Raw genomic sequence first — 19,970 nt, 5'->3', positions numbered from 1 at the left:
GCTTAAGGTGAGAGTGAGAATTCTGTATATTTACCTGGAGGTCAGATAGTGCCATGTTCAGGTTTCTTAAAGGGGGGGTCTGAGACTGACACCAAATGCTATCACATGCAATTTAATTATCTATAAAAAGCCGTAGAAAGTGCAGTTTTAAGGTTTACATTTTTAATTATTTTGTGTATCCTCTCCTCAGAAAATGATAATTCTTATTGTTATCGTGGTGATCATTCTGGCAGTTGTAGCTTTGATTATTGGACTGGCCGTGGGGTTGAATAAGAAATAGCTGCGGCGGGCTACCCACTCCTCATGAGGGGCTGGACTTGTAAGTACAGAAGTGCGGTGATGGTAACGGGTTCTTGTGAATTAGACACAGCAAGAAGCTAAAGTTAATCATTTCCCCTTAGCCCTCACCTGGTGGCCACTGCATACAGCCTCTCTAGCCCTTCCCAGAGGGTTACAGCTGGCCTGACCAGTTTTAATTAATGGAGGCTGATAAGATACCTAAATGAACAACATAATTGTTATTTCCCTGACCTCCTTGTCTTGTCACCATTCCCGTTCCTGCTTATCTTTCTCCATAGGGGGAAGCTGCCGAGAGGGAGCAGTGGAAGTGGCAATTTGTGAGTCCGCACACGCTCGCAGCCTTGGGATGGGCTCTCCTCCTCCCAGATACCTTTCTTCTTTCTTTTCCAAACAAGAAGCGCATGTGGGAGGAAGAGGCAGCAGCTTTCACTGGAATCTCCCACAGGCAGCAGGACTCCCCTGCGCAGGAGGCAGTGCTCATCGGGATGACCCTCCCCGGCCCACTAACATGTCCCAAGATTTTGCAGATGTTTTCCTATTCAGATGAAAAACATTTCTGAACCCTGGTGTAGTAGTTAAAGCACAGAACAAGCCACGTGAACTTATGGCTTCTGCTCTGAGGTTTGTTATTGTCCTTATCTTTACTGACGTGATAAGGCACGTGATACAAGGTTTTAGCATTTCTTGAACCAAAACATGAATATCAAGTCAAAGGTCTTGGAGAAATGGAATTGACCAAGACAAAAATGTTAATCTGACAATAAAGCCTGTTGCTACGGGCAGTGTAGGGTGTTAATGCTCCAATAGAACAATCTTATGGGCTTCCAGCTCTGTTGGAGCCTGACCCTGCTGGGCCTTCAGTGGCAGATAGCAGTGTATTCTATTTGCATTACCTTTCCCTTCCCCCCCCTCCCCCATGACACAGCCATTGCAGTAACAGTCCTGTGTAGACCAGATACTGCAGCTCCTAGGGGAGCATGGTCCATTTGCATCCTCAATCCCATTCCTAGTCATCCTCATTGCAGGAGGGCTGGTATTCCTTTCCCCGCTGGGAGCTGTGAACTCTACGGCTGCAGCATTTCCAGCCCCTGCCCACTGAATGAGCAGAAGCTGGGTCAGCAGCATCAGGTTATGCTCTAGGAAAGGAACGGTGCAGAGTGGCTGCAGATTTCTGATAACTCAAGCCGCAATCTGAAATCTTTCCATAAAGTATCCAAAGGTCTATGAATTAGAAAGCAACTTTTAATTCCACTTCAATTGAAAGGCATAGACGGGGAGTGTAGGTAATTATACGCTTCAGTTCGTAGCAGCTGCCGCAGGGGAAATACAGTCACTTGGCTTCTGCTGCTGATAACATTGTATATAATCACCTTGTGTGTGCTGCTCTCCATCCTTTAGAATAACCTGACGTGCACCGAAAGTGGAAAACTGGTAATTCCAGTACGTCATGTGTTGGTCAATGCTGAAAAGCAGGAAAGTTTTTCTGAGATTTTTATAATTGGGCATGACTCAATGCTTGGTGTTTCCCTTCTGTTTTTTCCAGACTGCCGTTCCTGCCTCTTCCTTCACCGTGGTGCTGCAGCAGAAGGCGATGTCTTCCCTTTCCACCTGCTCACTGTCTCTCCCAAGTTTTACCCTGCCTTACTTTGCCCACCCTGGATCCATCAGCAATTCCTCCTCCATCCTCCAAATCAACAGCTTCATCACTCCAGTAGAACTATGCCTTCTCTCTGATGTCACTTCCTGTGGCTGGACCGTACATTCTTCCTGTCCCAGGTTTCCACCAATCATGGCAATGTAGCAGGAGTGGCTGGGACTAATTCCTACCTCACACATCCCTTTCCATCTCCATAAAACATTAGGAGTGGGTAGCCTTCCCTTTTAATACCCGTTGTCACTTCCTGAGAGCTGATATAGTATCTTTATTTTGAACTAATATGAAGGGACCTTTCTTGTGTGCAATTTATAATGGTGTTTTTTTTTCTCAGGTTTCTTCTAAATCTATTTAGGTTTTTGTGAGCTTTCCAACCCTGGAACATTTGGCCAGAGAAATGGCTGAGGCAGGTCACTTTAATCTTCAGAAACCCTATAGATTTCTCGATGTGGCACTGTGATCTTGTGTTAGTGTAATATTATTTACTTCCTTTCAGAGGGCTGATGTCCCCTCTGGAAGCCTCTAGCGCTTTTGCTATAGTAGAATGTGAAAAATTGACTTTCTGAGCTCTGGGATACTGGGCTATGGTTTTCATTTTAATGTATTTTAGAGAGTTGTAGGTCTGTCTGGTTAGAGGACTGTAATTCCGAGGATCCTTTGGCATTGAAGGCCTAAAACCAAGAATGGAGCAAAATTTCAAGTAGCTTTGTAGTCCTCTTTTTACCATACAATAGATCATCTGTGACCCTCTTCCGTTCTCTATGAAGAGGCAGTGAGCTGACCTAGAGGCTCCTGTGAGTCCTGTGGCACAGATGGAGCTGTAGTGGTCTTGATGTCTGTGATCTCATGGGCTGGGGCCTTTTTGTTTGCGCTGATTGTGTTGCTGGAGTTTATATTTTGCAAACCTGGGAACTGGGTTGAGATTAACATGGATCAATCGCATAACTCCTGCTGAACACTTGTGACAGTAAAGTTGTCATAGACACAAAAAGTGTCAAAGCAACCGAAGGCATGATGTAAAATTCCTGTCTGTGCTTTTTTGTAACTAAGTGCCTTAAATGAGTCTAGAAAGACTTGAAGTGCTGCTTCCATGGCCAACATACAGAGTACCTCTCAACCCTTGCAGGTATGAGAAGACAAAAGAGTGGACTTCATCCTCCCTCTGAGAACTTTTTTAAGAGACTTTGAAATCTGTAATAATTTTAGCCAAAGAGTTGATAGCTGTGATTGTGACCGCCCATTGTGGAGTGCAATAATCTCTAAACTGTGTCATTCTAAGCATTACTTTACTAGCTAGTAGTGCTAAGCCTTCAGCCATAAAATGTATCCCAAATCCTCCACTAACTCTGCTGTTCAGGATCGCCTATGAATAATTGTGGGGTATGTTCGTAAACATTTGCTTTAACAAGAGGATAATTTGGATATTGTCATAACCTTGAACAGCAGGCCTGCTGAGGGTTCGTGAGAACCAAGGACTGCTCTACAAATGAATAGCACCCACTTTTAACAGGGAATAAAGAAATAATTATTTTTAAGCTTTATCTCATTATTAACACACAGACTATTGGCCATTACTAATACAGAACTAGAAGGCAATATAAATCATCATTTACTTAGCTCAGATGCGTGTGTTTCTCTCTGGGGGGAGATAGGCTGGAAACCAAGAAATGTTATATTGATTAATTGTGCTGTGTATAATGTGACTCTCTTAGGATGTAAGAGCTGAATGCACTTAAGATGGAGGTTTGCTGAGCAAAGATGTCTTAAAACAGATGTGCCATATCCTCACGTGTGGGCAAAATGAGTGAGGCCGAGTCCCAGGGGGACCCAACTCCAGTCCTGCAGAGCCACAAACAGGCCAGGTTTTCATGATATCCACAAGGAACATGTATCAGATAGACCTGCATACAATGGAGGCAGTGCATGCAAATTCTCATGCACATTCATTAGGGAGAGCTTGAAAACCTGGCCGGTTTGTGGCTTTTAAGACCTGCAGTTGACCTCACCTGTTGTATCCCTCTGACTCAAGAACCAAACCAATTCATTCACTCCTCTGGCTTTACAAAATCTGTAGAAAAATATTTTTAAAAAATCCTATGACATCTGCCTCCTCCTCTGCATGTCCAAGTTTGCAGTCACCCCCTTTCTCTGTGGGTTCCTGTTGGCTCAGCTGTAGGAAGGAGGCAGGTCCAAGACTGCTCTGGATGCACTTGTCAGAAGCAAAGAAATGACCGGGTAGCCAAAATCAGAAAGAGCAAAATGTAAAACAATAATCACATGCAGGGCAACCTTACTGTGTGGGTGCCTGAGGCTTCTTTCACAGCATTGTTAGCTGCTGTAGGAGACGGTGCTGCTTTAATCTTAGTCTGAGCTCTTTCTAGCAAAAGAAAGTAAAAATTGGTAATGTTTTGTGTCAGAGAGGTTGGGAAATTGGCACATCTGCCACCCCCTCCGCTGTGGGCTTTACCATCCAGCCATGCTAGAGAGTGATGCTATATATTTGTATGAAGTTCAAAAGTAATATATGCATATTTATATCTGTGTACAAATAGCAGCTCAACCTCTGCTGCTGTCTGCTTAACATCACTGGTACTGCAAGGGGCTTCTCCCTGTTTTAAGTGGTCGGCACTGGATTGTACGTCTGTCTACATATTCTTTTTGTATCCATGCAGCTGTTGGAAATGTAAATAGAAAAATATTTTTTCCTTTTTAAATTATGAATTTTAAAATAAAGAAAAGGATATTGAACAGATTGGTAGGTGTCACTAGATTCCTTCACGGCCCCTGGTGCCTGACAGAGTCTCTGTTGCCTTCTGTCATTGACGCATTCTCCCTTGTGAATCTGTTGGCCGATTTTTGTCCCTTTACCCATCTGACCCGGTATTCACTGGACTGTGTAAATGTTAGTAGCTTGGTTCTGATTCAACTTCTGATCCTTCCTTCACTGGTGACAAAAGATCATCCAAATGTTTGTCACTTCTACTCTGTCCTCTGATCTTCCTCTTTCCTCTGACTACCCTCAGACTGGGTCTCTCTCATTACTGTTGTCTCTCTTCCTCTCTTTTGCTTTCCGCCTATTGTGGGATGAGTAGAAGAAGATTATGATCATGCTTTGCTGTTTCAGCCTCCTCCTCCTCATCGTCATCACCTCTACGATTGGAGGAATCTTTGCCTGAGATAGTTGCAATGAACAGGTGAGAGAGTCCATCGTGTAAAGGGAGGGGTGTTGGGTGGATGAGAAGGGCTTTCATGTAAATATTAACTGGAGGGTGAGGGCTTTCATGTAAACATTTCCCAGGGGGTGTCAGGTGTATGAGAAGGTCTGCATATAAATATTACCTGAGGCTGGCAAGGAGCACGAGCCACTTTCATGTAAATGTTACTTGGGAGCATCAGGTTGAGAGGTGGTTTTCATGTAAAGTTAGCTGGAGCTACGGGATGGATGCGAGATACTTTCTAACAGTCAGGCCGCTGCAATAGAGTGCGGCCCAGGTTTACAGCTGTTTTGGATGCACGTCCAAAACCCCTCATGCAATAAAGGGATTAGCATGTCCAAACCAGTGTGAAGCTGATAGCACTGATCAGATGTAAATTCATGTTGATGAATCTGTTAGCTATTACTCCTGATGCAAAAAAAAGTGTGCCCAATGCACATTTTTACTCTCAGAAATTAACACCTGCCCCGGAGCCAGCATTCATTCTTGAGGAGCCCCAAAAGTTTACGGAAAAGCAGAAAATACTGTTCTGGTGTTCCTCTGACTTAACATCGTGGCAATATTAAGTTGGAGGAACCAAAAACTAAAAGTCTGTCAGCAGCAGTCATGTTAGGAAAACGGATGCTCGAGTAATGAGCTTGTAAAATTGCACGTGTTTTCCTAACGCGCTGCCAGCCACCTCTCCTAGGTGCCACAAAATCTTCCCTAGCACCTCCTTTTTACCGTGGCAGTCAGGTGCCCAGGAGCAATGGATTGGTGCGGGTTGAGAGTGGGTGCTCAGTCATGGCGCTACTCCCTCCCCCTGAATGCAACCTGAACGCGATGGGCTTTCGTGTAAACGGCAGCTGGGGTGGGTGAGAGGGGCCTTCACTTAAACAGTAGCGGGTGACATAAGAATGGCAGAAGCAGACTGCAGCCAGTGAAACATGCAGTGGTTAGAAATACTACGGACTTCTCAAAAATGCATTTTTTATAGGGGAAAATGTAGGTGGAAGGGCACTGGTGCTGCTGTTTGCCAGTTCTTTAGGTACTGAAAAAGTAATGGATACAGAATGGTGTTGCCTTGCATGGCTTCGTCCCGAATTTTCTGAAACAAGCTATAGTTAAACCGCTACTCAATAAATCCAACCTTGACCCCACCACCCTTTCTAATTACAGACCGGTGTCCAACCTACCCCTCCTAGCTAAAGTTCTTGAAAAGCTGGTGAACTCACGCCTATCCGATCACCTTGAACAGAACAACATCCTCCCTCCTACCCAATATGGTTTCAGGAAGCATTTAAGTACTGAAACATTGCTCCTCTCCCTACACGATACCCTTATTAAAGGAACCGACTCAGGATCCTCCTACCTTATCTCATTTCTTGACATCTCGGCTGCGTTTGACACAGTCAATCATGATGTCCTACTCAACATACTTAGAAATATTGGGATCACTGGCAAGGCCACTGATTGGATTCAATCTTATCTCCAAAATCACACTTTCACTGTCACAATGGACAACAATGAATCTGATCCCAACAGTCTTCCCCAAGGTGTACCCCAAGGTTCCTCACTCTCATCCACGCTATTTAATATATACATGCTTCCCCTTACCACGCTTCTCACTAACCTGCACATCAAGCATTTTATTTATGCTGACGATGTGCAAATCATCTTCCATTTCTCTGACACCATCCAAACTGCTTTACGCAGCTGGGAATCCTGTCTTTCCTCCATTAACCAACTCCTAAAGGACATGCACCTAGCTCTTAATTCCAACAAGACTGAGCTTTTAATCATATCTAATAGGCAACCGCTCCCAGACATCCCTCCTGCTTACTCAGCTACCAACTTCCCCATCGCACACTCGCAACTTAGGAGTTATTATTGATAATCACCTCTCATTTAAACCATTCATCAAATCCATCATAAAGGATTGCTATTTTAAACTCCAAACAATAAAGAAACTCAGACCCCTACTACACTTCAATGATTTCCGTACAGTCCTCCAAGCTATTATTTTATCGAAGATTGACTATTGTAATGCGCTCTTACTTGGCATTCCTGCAATACACACTAAGCCACTTCAACTCCTACAAAATGCTACCGCTCGGATATTATCAAACACAAAGAAAAGAGATCACATCACCCCCACACTTATTGAACTACACTGGCTCCCTATACAGTCACGAATTCTTTATAAAACACTCTCGATCATACACAAGAGTCTGGTAAATTCCAACCTCAACTGGCTTAACCCCCCCTCTTACCTCCAAGAGACCTACACGCCCAGCCCTCCAAGGAACACTCCATGCCCAATCTATCAAATCTTTTAAACTCTTCTCCACTATAAACAGAGCCTTTTCTCTTGCCGGCCCCACCATATGGAACTCACTGCCCCATGATATTCGCATGGAGACATATACCCCCACTTTCAAAAAGAAACTTAAAACCTGGCTCTTTCAGCAAGCCTACTCCATCTCACCCCCTATTACATAAAAACCCCCTATGAATCTTATACTGATATCTTGGTATGAACGCCTTTATGTCTGCTGATTTTGTACTGTGCAATATCATGTATATAGTTATAGTTCTACTCCATAGCATCTACCCATTGATGCTTGTTATACGTAAGGGCTCCTCCCAAAAATTATTTATTTGTTGCCTAGTTCACTTTATCTGTTATATGTACGGGTACTGCCCAATGGTTTTTTGTTCACTGTGAACCGATACGATGTGCGAACGGATATCGGTATAAAAGAAATGTTAAATAAATAAATGAATGAATGAATGAATGAATGTGCTCCCACCACCCTTCCGAGTGCGCTGTTACACCAAGTTAGGACGAAGCAGAGCTGTAATTAAAAACCAAAGACTTCACACCTGTCTCATTTTCTCTTCCTCCCTTGCTTTTATTACATTCATAGCACAGCCAAGGACCCCACAGCTGTCAATCTTTCTATGGTCTCCTCTCAGTGTACCTGAGCCTCCTCTCGCCAGCCACCTGCGGAAAATAAAAGTGGAATTCTCTCCCATGGCTGGAGTTGTGATGTCAAACACCAGTGATCACCGACAGCCACCTCAGTGCTACACAATCATCACACGAGCGCCCTCATTAGCATAAGAAGGCCTTCAGACCACAGCCTGCCTGGCTTCAAATGATACCGGTCATTTTTAGACTCTCAAGCTGCACTTGGTTATATCAGTATCAGTAGGAAGGGGGACTAGCAGAGGCCCGAGCAGCGAGCCCGTCAGGAGCTACCTTCAGCCCAATGTTCTTTTTGTTTGTGGTGTAGTTCTTGATTTTTTGGCAATCTGGCCCCACCACTCATCGAAGGCTTGATTTCTGAAACAGATTTGGATTATGTTACATGCACACAAGGCAAAGTTTAATATTTAAGCAGGGAGGGAACAGTTTCCAAATTGTATGTCCTGCGGCCAAGGTGCTGAGGTTTGCACCACTTCTCGAAGGGGGACGTAGCAGCATGTTTCCTTTACAGGCCAACGGGCCAGGCCCTGAAACAGGGGACTGGATGGGGAGGGGGCAGACTGGGACCGGGCCATTCAACGCTGTCCCGGGGAAGTGCGCAGCAGCAGACGGAATCCACTGCTGTTCCAGAGGAGCATCATGGCAAAAAATAATTCTAAGAATTAGGCAGGGAGGAAGGGTAGGGTTAGGCTAGGCCACGGAAAAGTTCTCTCCCAGTCCACTCCTTAATTGGAGCAGACTGGGAGGGACCTGGGAGAGACTCAACTGTGGCACCACACATGGGCTTTTAAAATATCACCCCGTGCATGGATGTTAAAATTCACCACGCATGCGTGCATGTAATATATTTTATATCGTGCACATGTTATAAAATAGCCGTGTCCATCTGCATGCGCGCCTTTGAAAAATCGACCCCCATGGCATCATCAAGCTGCTTCTACCACACTGGGCACAGCAAGAGAATAACAGAATATCATGGCCTCCAGAAATGTGAGTTAACTGTTACCTACCTTCAAGCCAAGGAGTGATCCTGAAAATCCACTGAAGTGCATTAAGCCAAGAGTACGGAGGTAAGCACTTAAAGCTGGAAAGTGTGAGACCAAACTGGACGTGCATGCAAGGTTGTGCCCCGGTCAAGATGCCCAGTGCCAGTCTTGCATGCAAGATTGTGCCCTGGTCAAGATGCCCAGTGCCAGTCTTGCATGCAAGATTGTGCCCTGGTCAAGATGCCCAGTGCCAGTCTTGCATGCAAGATTGTGCCCCGGTCAAGATGCCCAGTGCCAGTCTTGCATGCAAGATTGTGCCCCGGTCAAGCTGCCCAGTGCCAGTCTTGCATGCAAGCTGGTGCCCCGGTCAAGCTGCCCAGTGCCAGTCTTGCATGCAAGACTGTGCCCCGGTCAAGCTGCCCAGTGCCAGTCTTGCATGTAAGATTGTGCCCCGGTCAAGCTGCCCAGTGCCAGTCTTGCATTTTGGTCACATTCCTTTCAACTTCAAGCACGTAACCTCCTTACTCCTGGGGTTTAAAGCACTTTTCTGCATTTGCACAGATTTTTCAGTTTAACTCATTTTAGCAAGCTTTAACTCCTGTTTGATTTGCATGTCATTAGCTTACTGCAGCTATTAATGCACGCATTAAGTAAAACCGGCACTACAATTTAACTCTGATTTTAGCACAGGTTTTTATGACACTGGCCCCACTGTCAGCAAGTTTGATACTTAATTATGCAGTGAATATATTGTTATGAGTTTAACAAGTACTTAAAGCTTCTAGGACTAACGAGGCTTAAATTACAAATAAAAATTCTCCAGAGGAGAACAGTGTTGCTGTCATCATCAAATTCAAATTGGAAAACCCAGATGTACATGAAACTCACGAGAAATTGCTGAGCTGCAAGAGAATGGGAAATGGGATTTTAATGGCAAAGTTTCTGCCCTGCAGGAAGCGTTTCGTCTCCCACTCCTTTTGTATCGTCTCTTTCACATTTCAGTCGTGACAGCAGGTTCTCCGTCTGAACCTCACTCTCCCATCTGCCACCCAAATAACTCTGCAGCATACACTCATTTTTAAAGTCATTTATTATTATAACTACACCACCAATTAGTATTGGAGACAGGGGGTCTTGCTACTCCTACCCCCTACCTTCCATTTATTAAGAGGCAGACGAGGTCCTCCCCTTCCAGGCCTTAAGGATCTGCATTTGCCATTCCCTTTCTGATTCTGGAAGCAGGCTGGAGCTGGATTACAGATGAACTACTAAGCACATGATGGTCGCCTGCTGAAGCGGAAGGCATCAATGGCTTTGCTTCGTACCCGTTGGAACAAGGAAGACGCGCACCCTTCCAGTTTTAGTTCAAGCTCCTTCCGCGGGCTCTGCCCAGCTTGCTGGCATCACACCCGGCCTGGCAGGCGGAACTTGCCCCAGAACTTGCCCTTGTACTGCAAGTCATAGGGGCTGAGCACTTTGCGGGAGCCCAGCATGTTGCCCTTGACGATGCGCTCGAAGGTCCACGGATTCTGGTTCTCGCTCTTCAGCCGCTCCTCCTCCTGATACATCTCCTCCAGCGTCTTGCGACTCACGGCCCGGGCCCGGAAGGGCAGGCTCTTTGCTACTTGCTTGAGGATGGCCTCCACCTCCACAAACTCACAGTGCCCACCGATCTCCAACACGACCTGGCCATATTTGACAGGCGTGACATAGTGGTCAATGGCCCCCTTGCCACCACCCATGCGCTGGCCCAGGCCCTTGCGCGTCACTGGCTTGTAAGGGGCATTAACGCGCCAGCGGGCAAACATAGTCTTGGGCTCCAGGAAGCGGTTGATGGTCAATCGCATCATTTCAAAGTGACCCCAGCGGAGGTATCCACCCCCCAAGGCCTGTGTAGAGAGAAGAGAGGAAAATGGGTGAGGGTGGCCAAGCAAACAGTCAAGAAAGGGAAGTAAAAGAATTCGGAAAGGAGGAGAGAGGAAGGGAAGAGGTGCAGGAGAAGGGCACCAAGAGCGAGTGAGGCAGGGAGAAGAACAGACAGAACATGAAAGACAAAGAAAAGGAGAAGATATCAAGAAACATGACAGCAAAGGAGAAAAATTGTGACCTTACTTTCTTTGTTAAATTAGAGGGATTTTGGATATAAGAATAGATTCCTGGATTTTACAAAAGTGGTGACAAGGAAAAAAACCTCTACCCTACCCAACAGTAAAGGAACAACTCTCTCTCGTCCAAAATGTCTGAGTCAAGTTTATTTACAGAGTTCAACTCATTGATCGGAACTTCATTTGATTCCTAAGATGATGGGAGCATTCAATATTTTCTTAACGTTCCTCTTACAAAGCCATTCCCAGCAGTATAAATCTAAGTAATTATAAATTTGTGGTGCTCCTGTCCTGATCTGATGCATGTAAAGTTTGAAATATAGCACAGATGGCTGAAGAGCGGATCTTCATCAGAGCCCTCCTATGCATGAATACAGCACAGACAACCGAACCCCAAGTAGACATCGCAATGATCCTACACATGCAAAGTACAAGAACAGCATGAGCATCTGAAGAGGCGAGCTCAGGCAGCCCAAATCTTCTAGGAGCCTCCCTAATTCTTCAGATCCGCCACACAAAGATGTGTCCAGGAGTCTGGACTGATCTGAGTACGTTCAGGAAATGCAAGTTTGCACCTCTACGATCCACTGAAGACAGAGAAATACTGAGGGACTGCAGGTGGCACTCTAGGTTAAGCAGCTGTGCCTCAAAGTCTTAGGTTCTCTGCCTCCATCTGCTGGTAGGGATGCAAAACCCATTTGTCTGGGCTGATCTGAGGTACAAACAGGAAAGCTCAATGGAGTCCACTTCCAATTAAACTGGAGCAGGAGGAAACTGCCAGGTCAAACAAATACAATTTTGGCACTGAAATGTGACTTTAAATGATAAATCACACATGGAATTTATTTAAAATGTTTAAAAAACATGTTTGCAGCAATTAACATACGATATTGTTCTGCTCTTTTTAATTTTGTCTCTTGCTCATATTTACCAAATGCTAGATTTAGCTAAGGTTAATTATACAGGGGATTGATGAGGGGGGAGGAGTTTACCATCTTAGATTTTATTTCCTCTCTACCTCCACACCCACAAAAAAAAAGTTGCACGTTTCACGCAAAAAAGAAAGAAATTATGATTTAGGAATATTTTCAACAATAATGCAGGTGCGGCAAAGTTTGGCCCTCAAGAGTCACAAACAGGCCTGGTTTTCAGGACATCCACAATGAATATGCATGAGATAAAGCCGCATGCACTGTATGCAAATCAATCTCGTGCACATTCATTATAAATATCTGAGAACCTGGACTTGTCTGTGGCTCCTGAAGCCCAGAGTTGGCCACCCCTGCAATAAAGGTAAGGACCAGCAGATGGTGCTGTTTTGAGGACTCATGCCGGCTCTGCTTCTTTGAGGAGGCGGAGGACCATTCCCGTGCCCTTTATATGTTCCTGTTCACTCGGAGGTCCTAATGTCAGAGGATAACTTGAATTGTCTCCTTTCCCACTGCTGCAAGTGACGCAGTGGTTCCCACACATGCACCATCCTCCACTTACCACAATGCCATAGTCACCATAACAGAAGGTGCTGGTGCTGGTGTCGGAGGTCGGGCCACGAATGTCCTTCAAGTTTTTCATCTCTTTCTTGGGCTGTATCAAGTTAGGGGCTTTGTCCATAAACTTTAACTTCACGGGCTCGAGAAGCGCTACCTCTACCAGAGAAGGAAGAGCAGGAACAAGAGTTAGAGAACACCTCATCAGTGAGGTTTCGGGACTGGCACAGGTTTCAGAGCCTTTCATTTTTAGGACTGTATGGTTCAGGAGATTGGCAAAAGGATGCACGCCCCACAGTGAAGGCTCAGTAGTCGATTCAATGCCAAAAAGTGCAGTCATACATTTGGGATGCAGGAATCCAGAGGACCTGTATGTGATGGGGGCGAGAGACTGATAAGCATGTGCGAGGAGAGAGACCGTGAGGCAATAGTGTCTGATGACATGACAAGGCAGGGACAAGGGCCAGATGGACGCTGGGCTGCATAGAGAGATACTGCCCCTGTGCAGGTCACTGCTGAGGCCTCACCTAAAAAAAGGATAGGAAGGGGATATAAATGGGCCAGAGAAAGGCAACCAAAATAGTGTGGGATCTGCACTTGAAAACTTATGGGATGAGACTGGAGGACCTAAATCTTATATCCTAGAGGAAAGGAGAAACAGGGAAGATATGCTATAGACTTTTAAATATAGAAAGGTACTAAAAATGCACAAGAAACCAAACTTTTCCAATGGAAAAGAAGTTATAGAACTAGGGGGTCAGGATACAAAACACGAGGGGTAGACTCAGGAACATTTTTTCATGCAAAGAGTGGTGGATGCATAGAGTGCCCTCCCGGAAGAGGTTTTTTATACAAAAACAGTGACAGAATTTACAAGGGCATGGGATAAAGAGGATCCTTACTGGCAAAAGAATAGAAATGAGGCACCGGGGTAAAATGTGAATGACCGTGAACACCTGGCTAGGCAGACTACATAAGAAGATAAGAATGTGAGATCTGTCCATCATTTCCTATGTCGCACCATTTTGGTAGGCCTTCTCTGGATAATCAGGCTAAACTACCCTGCCTACATCCTTCCAAAGGGAGGCCTCCAGAGCTGAGGTCTCATAATGACCTGTAAAACAGCACTGATCAGCTCCTCTTTTCCTCCATTTACAGTTACAGTCCCCAGTTTCCTGAAGCAAAAATCAACAACATTTCAGAAACTGAGACAATTATTTGGTCTATTTGCATACATCTGATTTTGCACATTAAATAATGTAAATGTATTTTTAATAATAAACAGTTTTTCTGCTTTAGGCCTGAATAATTAATTGTGTTCTTTTGTGAGAGAGTTTGATGTGAGGGAGGAGGCAGACAACTGGGGAAGGGGAGGCGAAGAAGAGAAAATTGGGATGGGGAGAGGTTCTGGGATCCAGGGGAGATCCAGAGAGAGGAGAGGAAGTTGTCCCTCCCCCTTCCCCATCTCAGGGGTGTTCTCTCTCTCTCATCTCGAGTACTAACACACACACACACTCTCTCACACACACACACTCTCTCCCTAGCTTCTCTTTCACACAAACACATCGTGATCTCCCATCCCCCCAGCTCTCTCACACAATTTTCTTCATCCCTTCCTACTCAGAAACCCCCCCTCCCTCAGGGCCAACAACAGGACATCTTCTAGCATCAGGGGGGCTTGGGTGGATACATCTCTCCCTCCCCAGAGGCTGTTTCACTATCAATTGCAAAATGGGGTCATCTTTATCAGCAGCTCTGTGCTTACCGCTGTAGTCTGGTGGGATCTTGTACGTTTTCAATCTGGCAGGACAGATGTTGCTCCCCCCTTCACCAGGCCCTGCAGGAGACAGAAGACAGTACAGATGAGAATAAGAAGCATCCGTGTTAAAGTAGGAGCTGAGGTCTCAGCCCGGGTAAACACATCTAGGAATGGGAACACGCACATTTCTTCTTCACGACTTCCTTCCTTTCTCTTTTAAGCACTGCATGTAGTCCCAAACCTAACCTTTACCCTTATTCCCAAGCTATCAGACAGTTTTATCAGAAATCAATAGGAGTGGGAATCTCTCAAGGGTCTTTTGCTTCACAATTACAACATAATGCTTGGTAAGCTCTACCTCCACCTTCTTATGGCAGGTAAACAGTTCCTGTAATATTATAGCTTAATCCTGGGTTGGTAGTTTGGCTAAAAGCTATGGATTACGGACACATTTGAAACCTGTGCGCAGTCCAGTCATTTTTCTGAACGTAGCCTTAGGGAGATACTAGGATGTGGAAACGCTGGCAGTAGGCAGGTTTGGGCACATTTGGATTTTAAATTGGATTATTCAGCTTTCAAAACCTGACTTCAAGATGAATTGCACCCAAGTAGAGCAGGCAGTTCTCTGCCCCAGAGAGCTTATAATTTCTGATTATATCTGAGGCAATGTAAGGTGAAATGGTTTGCTCAAAATCACAAAGAGCATCAGTGTGAGAAGCGGATTTGAACCCCTTACTTCTCTGGTTCTCAGCCCACTGATTTAACCACTAGGCGGCTACTCCACCCTGTGGCAGAAGATACGTCAGCTTCCACACATCATGGAATGATGGCATTACATGCCACACTGGGTCAGGGCAAGGGTCCATCAAGCCCAGTATCTTGTGTCCAACAGTGGTCAATCCAAGTCACAAGTACCTGGCAAGTACCCAAACATCAGATAAATCACAAGTTACTATTAATTAATAGACGTTTATGGATTTTTCCTCTAGGAACTTATCCAAACCTTTTTTAAACCCAGTTACACTAACTGCTGTAACCACATCCTCTGGCAATGAATTCCAGAGCTTAACTATGCGGTGAGTGAAAAAAACATTTTCTCTTTGATTTTTTTTTTTAATTTAGATTTTTATATTCCGCTTTTCACACTTGGTTCAGTACTTCAAAGTGGATTACATTCAGGTACTGTAGGTATTTCCCTATCCCCTGAGGGTTTACAATCTAAGTTTGTACCTGAGGCAATGGAGGGTAAAGTGACTTGCCCAAGGTCACAAGGAGCTACGGTGGGACTCGAACCCTGGTCTCCTGGTTCCCGAGCAAAGTCTAACGCGTAGCCGTTGGCGATCACATCGCAGACCCACTGATCCAACGTGATGTTGGCCCATTCCTCGAGAAAAAGGGACAGACGTCCACCTAAGGCGGAAGCGGAGGAATGGGCCGGCCGCATTTCATTGGGAAGACTTTGAGGTGGAACCTGAAGGGTTCATATCCCGGAACGGCCGTCGGTCACGAAAGGAATGAGACCAAGGCTGGGATCTAGTGGAGGTGGCTTTTTGGGCAGCCCCTCTCGGCCGGTTGCACCTGCGCTGAGCCCTGAAACGAGAGCGCGAAGGAAAAAAGGATTTGGATTGCCGAGGGCGGTCCTCCGGCAGCTTATGCACCTTATTGTCCCCAAGAGATTTAATAAGCTGCTCCAGGTCCTCCCCGAAGAGCAACTTACCCTTGAATGGGAGAGTGCCCAACTGTGATTTAGAAGAGGAGTCCGCTCCTCAATTACAAAGCCAGAGGAGACATCTAGCGGACACTGCCGAAATCATCACTCTGGCCTGCACCCTGAGAAGATCGTAGAGGGCATCTTCCAGCCGCTCTGCCTGTTCTGCTCTGCAGACGGGAGGTCCTGGGTGCTGAGTAGTTGTTGGATCCACCTAAGGCTTGTCCGCTGCATGAGACTTCTACAGACTGTCGCCCGGACCCCGAGTGCAAAGACCTCAAAACTCCTTTTGAGGTAGACCTCCAATTTGTGATCCTGAAGATCTTTTAACGCAGTCGCCCCCACGACTGGGATAGTACTGCGCTTCGTGACAGCGGAGACGGAGGCGTCTACCTTAGGGATACGGGTCTGGGAGCGGGTACAGCTTGTCCATGGCTCTGCCCATGCGCAAACCGGCTTCCGGCGTCTCCCATTCCCTGAGCAGTAACTGCATTAGCATCGGATGGAAAGGGAAGGTGCGCGGGGGATCCTCAGGCCGGCGAGGACTGGGTTGACATTGCTAGAAGCTGCAGCCGATGCGTTGCTCTCCGGAGGGGCATGTAAGCTCAACTCGGCCAGAACATGGGGTATAAGCAGATCCAGTTCTTCACACTGGAAAAGTCGCAACACTCTGGGGTCATCTCCCTCTATCGGTGGATTCAGAGCGAGGACATCGGCATCTGGGTCGGAGACTGGTATTGGAGTGGGAAGATGTGTGGGAGCCGGATGGACCGGAACCCCTGGGACCACCGGAACCCGGTTCACCCCTTGAGAGTCTGGGGTCCTGGGCCCCTGTGCTGCAGCCGATCTAGGGACCTTGGCAGAAGGAGGGCAGGCAGGCAGGCAGGCAGCTGAGGATCTGGTGGGTCATCCTGTTGTAGAAGGCTGGCAACATAAACCTTATGCATGAGGAGAACAAAATCAGCTGAAAAAAGTCCTGGAGATTTGCTTTGGAGAGGAGGAATAGGGTCAGCAGGCAGGGGGGGGGGGTCAGAATTGGCATCTGGGAGGTCCACGAGACTTAAATTGGGGGGGGGGAGTGAGGAAAAGAATCGGGTCCCTGCCCCCATCAGGCTCAGAATCTTCAGCGAGGTTTGGAGCCAAAATGGCCACCATTCCCGCGGTTTACAGGAACGGGGCCGTCCTTGCAGCGCGTCTGCCGGGCCTGGAACGAGCAGCTGATCTCTCCGGCGCAGAGGAGCCTTCCCCCCTGTTCAAGCATCGAGAACACACTCCCACGCAGACTCTCCACATGCGAGGTAAAAGGCCAATCGAGGCATAGAGAGGGGGAGGGGCAGATCTGCCATGTGTGAGATGGCAAGAATCGCCGGTGCCTGGCTGAGAGCAGGCAAGAGACGTTCAGCTACCCGCTCTTTCCCCCGATGGAAGGGTTTTTGGTTTTTTTTTTAAACTTGTTGGTAAGGTTGAAGAAGCGGAGGAATGGACTTCTCTGCAGCAGACCCGAGGTATGCATGGGGGAGGGACTGGACCACCAGTTTCACCCCTAGCCAGGCAGGTCACCGGGGAGGGTGCTAGGCTGAGAATCTCAAGGGGCAAAGCCCCCCCCTAGGCACCCAGTAAGAGCGAGGGGCAAACACTGTTGCTCCCTACCAAAAATGAAAAGATTTTTTTTTTTTTTTAAACTGAAACTAGAAATTAAGTACTTGCTTGATCCAAATAAGACAGAAAGAGGGAAAAAGTAGACTTTCCCAAACAATTTAGCTGTCTAGAGGGGAGCCACAGGGTCTGCCATCTGCTGGAGACAGAGAAATACTGAAGGGATGCAGGGTGGAGCACTGTCTTAATATATTTATTTAAGAATTTGTATATGCCGACATTCGTAGGGACATCATGCTGGCTTACATCCAACATTGTTAACAGTAAACGAAGAAAATTATGTGGAACAGGGCAGGGGCCTCTGGGGATCTACGGAAAGGATAGGCTTTACAAGACATAAGACAGGTGCAGCATTAACAATAATGAGTTTATCCTTATCATTGCATTTTTCGTTAACAAAAATTACATGGAGCAGGGCAAGGGACTAAGAGTATTAAAAGAGGTAACTTGCTTACACAATATATGGTAGACGCGATGAATTTAACAATAATAAGTTAAGCAATAATGCAAAGTTATATGGAACCGGGCAGGGGCCTCAGAGGGATCTATGGCAAGGAAAGGCTTTACAAGGTATAAGATAAATGCAGCATTAACAATAGGCATGGCAAATTAACAATAAGGAGTTAGGCAATAATGCAATGTTAACAGTAAACGGGAATTACATGTAGCAGGGATTACAAGATATATGGATGACGCAGTAGTTAACAATAATGAATTGAGCAATAATACAATGTTAACTGTGAACAAAATTTACATGAAGCAGGGCAGTGGTTAAGGGTAAGCTTGTTTAAATAGCCATGTTTGAGTTTTTTCTTAAATTTATGAGTGCATGGCTCTTGTCTGAGATCGGGAGGCATGGTGTTCCAGGTGTGGGGGCCAGCTATGGAAAATGCTCGTTCTTTTGTATTAAAATGAGACTGTTTAGGGGAAGGGGTGTATAGAATGCCCTTATAGGAGGATTTGGTAGGTCTGTTAGCAGTGTGATATTAGAGAAAAGATGGATGAATGCATCCATCTCCATCTGCTGGACAGGGGGCTTAACCCACTCTCTGGACTGATCTGGGGTATGTACAGGGAACTACATTTCTAATAATTGAATCACCAACTATGATGGCCGGCCTAACCCTTCCCTCCTGGGCAGTAGCTCTGGGAGACTTGTCCTTAGTGCGAGAAGCCAATACATCACCTGGAGAGTAGGTCCTTGCTACAGGATCCTTTCTTGCTACACCTGGGTGATGTTCTCCTACTGGGAGACCTTTCTGATCCAAGGCAGCACTGGGGCTGCCAGACTCGATTTGGGACTTGGCTACTATGCCCCTGAAGGTCTCATCAATTTACCTCTCTGTCTGCCTCAGCTCCTCCAAGTCTGCTACTCTAGCCTCCAGAGATCGGACTCGTTCCCTGAGAGCCAGGAGCTCTTTGCACCGAGTGCACACATAAAGTCATACATGCGATACTCAATGCAAAAGACTGGCAAGCCCCCCATCTTGCTGCTGGAAGACGAGAACTGTAAACGAAATTAAAAAGGCATGGGATAAACACTGCAGATCCCTAAAGACTTGTATCACCCAAACACCTCAACACTCTTATACCATAAGGTGTACCGCTTGGGGTATTCAATCCATAGGCTTTACTGCTAGTTACTGACTGGCGTCAGGTTGTGAAGAAGCTGAGCCATTCCTTATTTTTACTCCACCCGTTACGCATCTGAGGCCAGCCTTTTTATTTTTTACACAAAATAGATCTATACGTTTATAAAAGCCACACAGGTAAAAACCAGGAAGGGATCAAGAAAAGGGATTTATACACCTCTGGCGCGCAATTTACCGCGCGCATGATGGTCATTAACCTCTCTAACCTGCAATGCAGGCCGCGCTCGGGAGGCGGCGCGCCAGCCGGGTCCAGCGCAGCAGCAGCAGCAGCATCCTCCTCCTCGTATCGGCGTCAGGAGCTCGAGCCCGGACCCACGCGAAGGTCAGAGGAGCCCCCCGGAAACGGTGTCCCTTCCTAGTCCTTCCGTTGCTGCCGGCATGTGGTGCTTTTTTTTTTTTTTTTTCTTTGCTGTGGGCAACTCAGCCAGCAGTCGCAGAGTGATGACTCATCGGCGGCAGCCAATGAGCGGTGGCGGA

General features: G+C 46.3%; 2 protein-coding genes across 5 annotated transcripts in view; one reads left to right on the top strand and one right to left on the bottom strand.

Annotated features, from left to right (window-relative positions):
• Window positions 1–8,687, top strand: part of STX3 (syntaxin 3) — a 56,745-nt gene extending 48,058 nt beyond the window's left edge. Inside the window, exons 9-10 of one of the 4 annotated variants that reach the window (XM_029575298.1) lie at window positions 5,047–5,148; window positions 8,079–8,687. In XM_029575298.1, coding sequence (XP_029431158.1) covers window positions 5,047–5,130 — 84 coding nt within the window. In that variant the 3' untranslated portion in view covers window positions 5,131–5,148; window positions 8,079–8,687. Of the gene's footprint in view, window positions 1–190; window positions 320–1,843; window positions 4,707–5,046; window positions 5,149–8,078 lie in introns of those variants that run through there. The other 3 variants (XM_029575297.1, XM_029575296.1, XM_029575295.1) reach the window with 3 other exon arrangements.
• Window positions 8,688–10,198: 1,511 nt separating this feature from the next.
• MRPL16 (mitochondrial ribosomal protein L16) lies at window positions 10,199–19,898 on the bottom strand. Its single transcript, XM_029575299.1, has 4 exons — window positions 19,700–19,898; window positions 14,484–14,555; window positions 12,723–12,877; window positions 10,199–11,015 (listed from the first exon to the last, which is right to left on the bottom strand). Exons 1-4 carry the CDS (start codon window positions 19,764–19,766, stop codon window positions 10,530–10,532), a joined length of 780 nt encoding a protein of 259 aa, XP_029431159.1. The 5' UTR covers window positions 19,767–19,898; the 3' UTR covers window positions 10,199–10,529.
• Window positions 19,899–19,970: the final 72 nt, after the last annotated feature.

Source organism: Rhinatrema bivittatum, chromosome 13, assembly GCF_901001135.1.
Source record: "Rhinatrema bivittatum chromosome 13, aRhiBiv1.1, whole genome shotgun sequence".
Classification (NCBI taxonomy): domain Eukaryota; kingdom Metazoa; phylum Chordata; class Amphibia; order Gymnophiona; family Rhinatrematidae; genus Rhinatrema; species Rhinatrema bivittatum.
This window is presented reverse-complemented; position numbering and strand designations above follow the sequence as displayed.

What these genes read in the sequence shown, in the direction of transcription:
- MRPL16 (XM_029575299.1), bottom strand. Translation starts at nt 19,766, where the DNA reads ATGCTGCTGCTGCTGCTGCGCTGGACCCGGCTGGCGCGCCGCCTCCCG. An exon ending in GAGCGCGGCCTGCATTGCAG is followed by an intron (nt 14,556 to 19,699) that starts GTTAGAGAGGTT and finishes TGTCTCCTGCAG; the next exon opens with GGCCTGGTGAAGGGGGGAGC. An exon ending in GATCCCACCAGACTACAGCG is followed by an intron (nt 12,878 to 14,483) that starts GTAAGCACAGAG and finishes CTTCTCTGGTAG; the next exon opens with AGGTAGCGCTTCTCGAGCCC.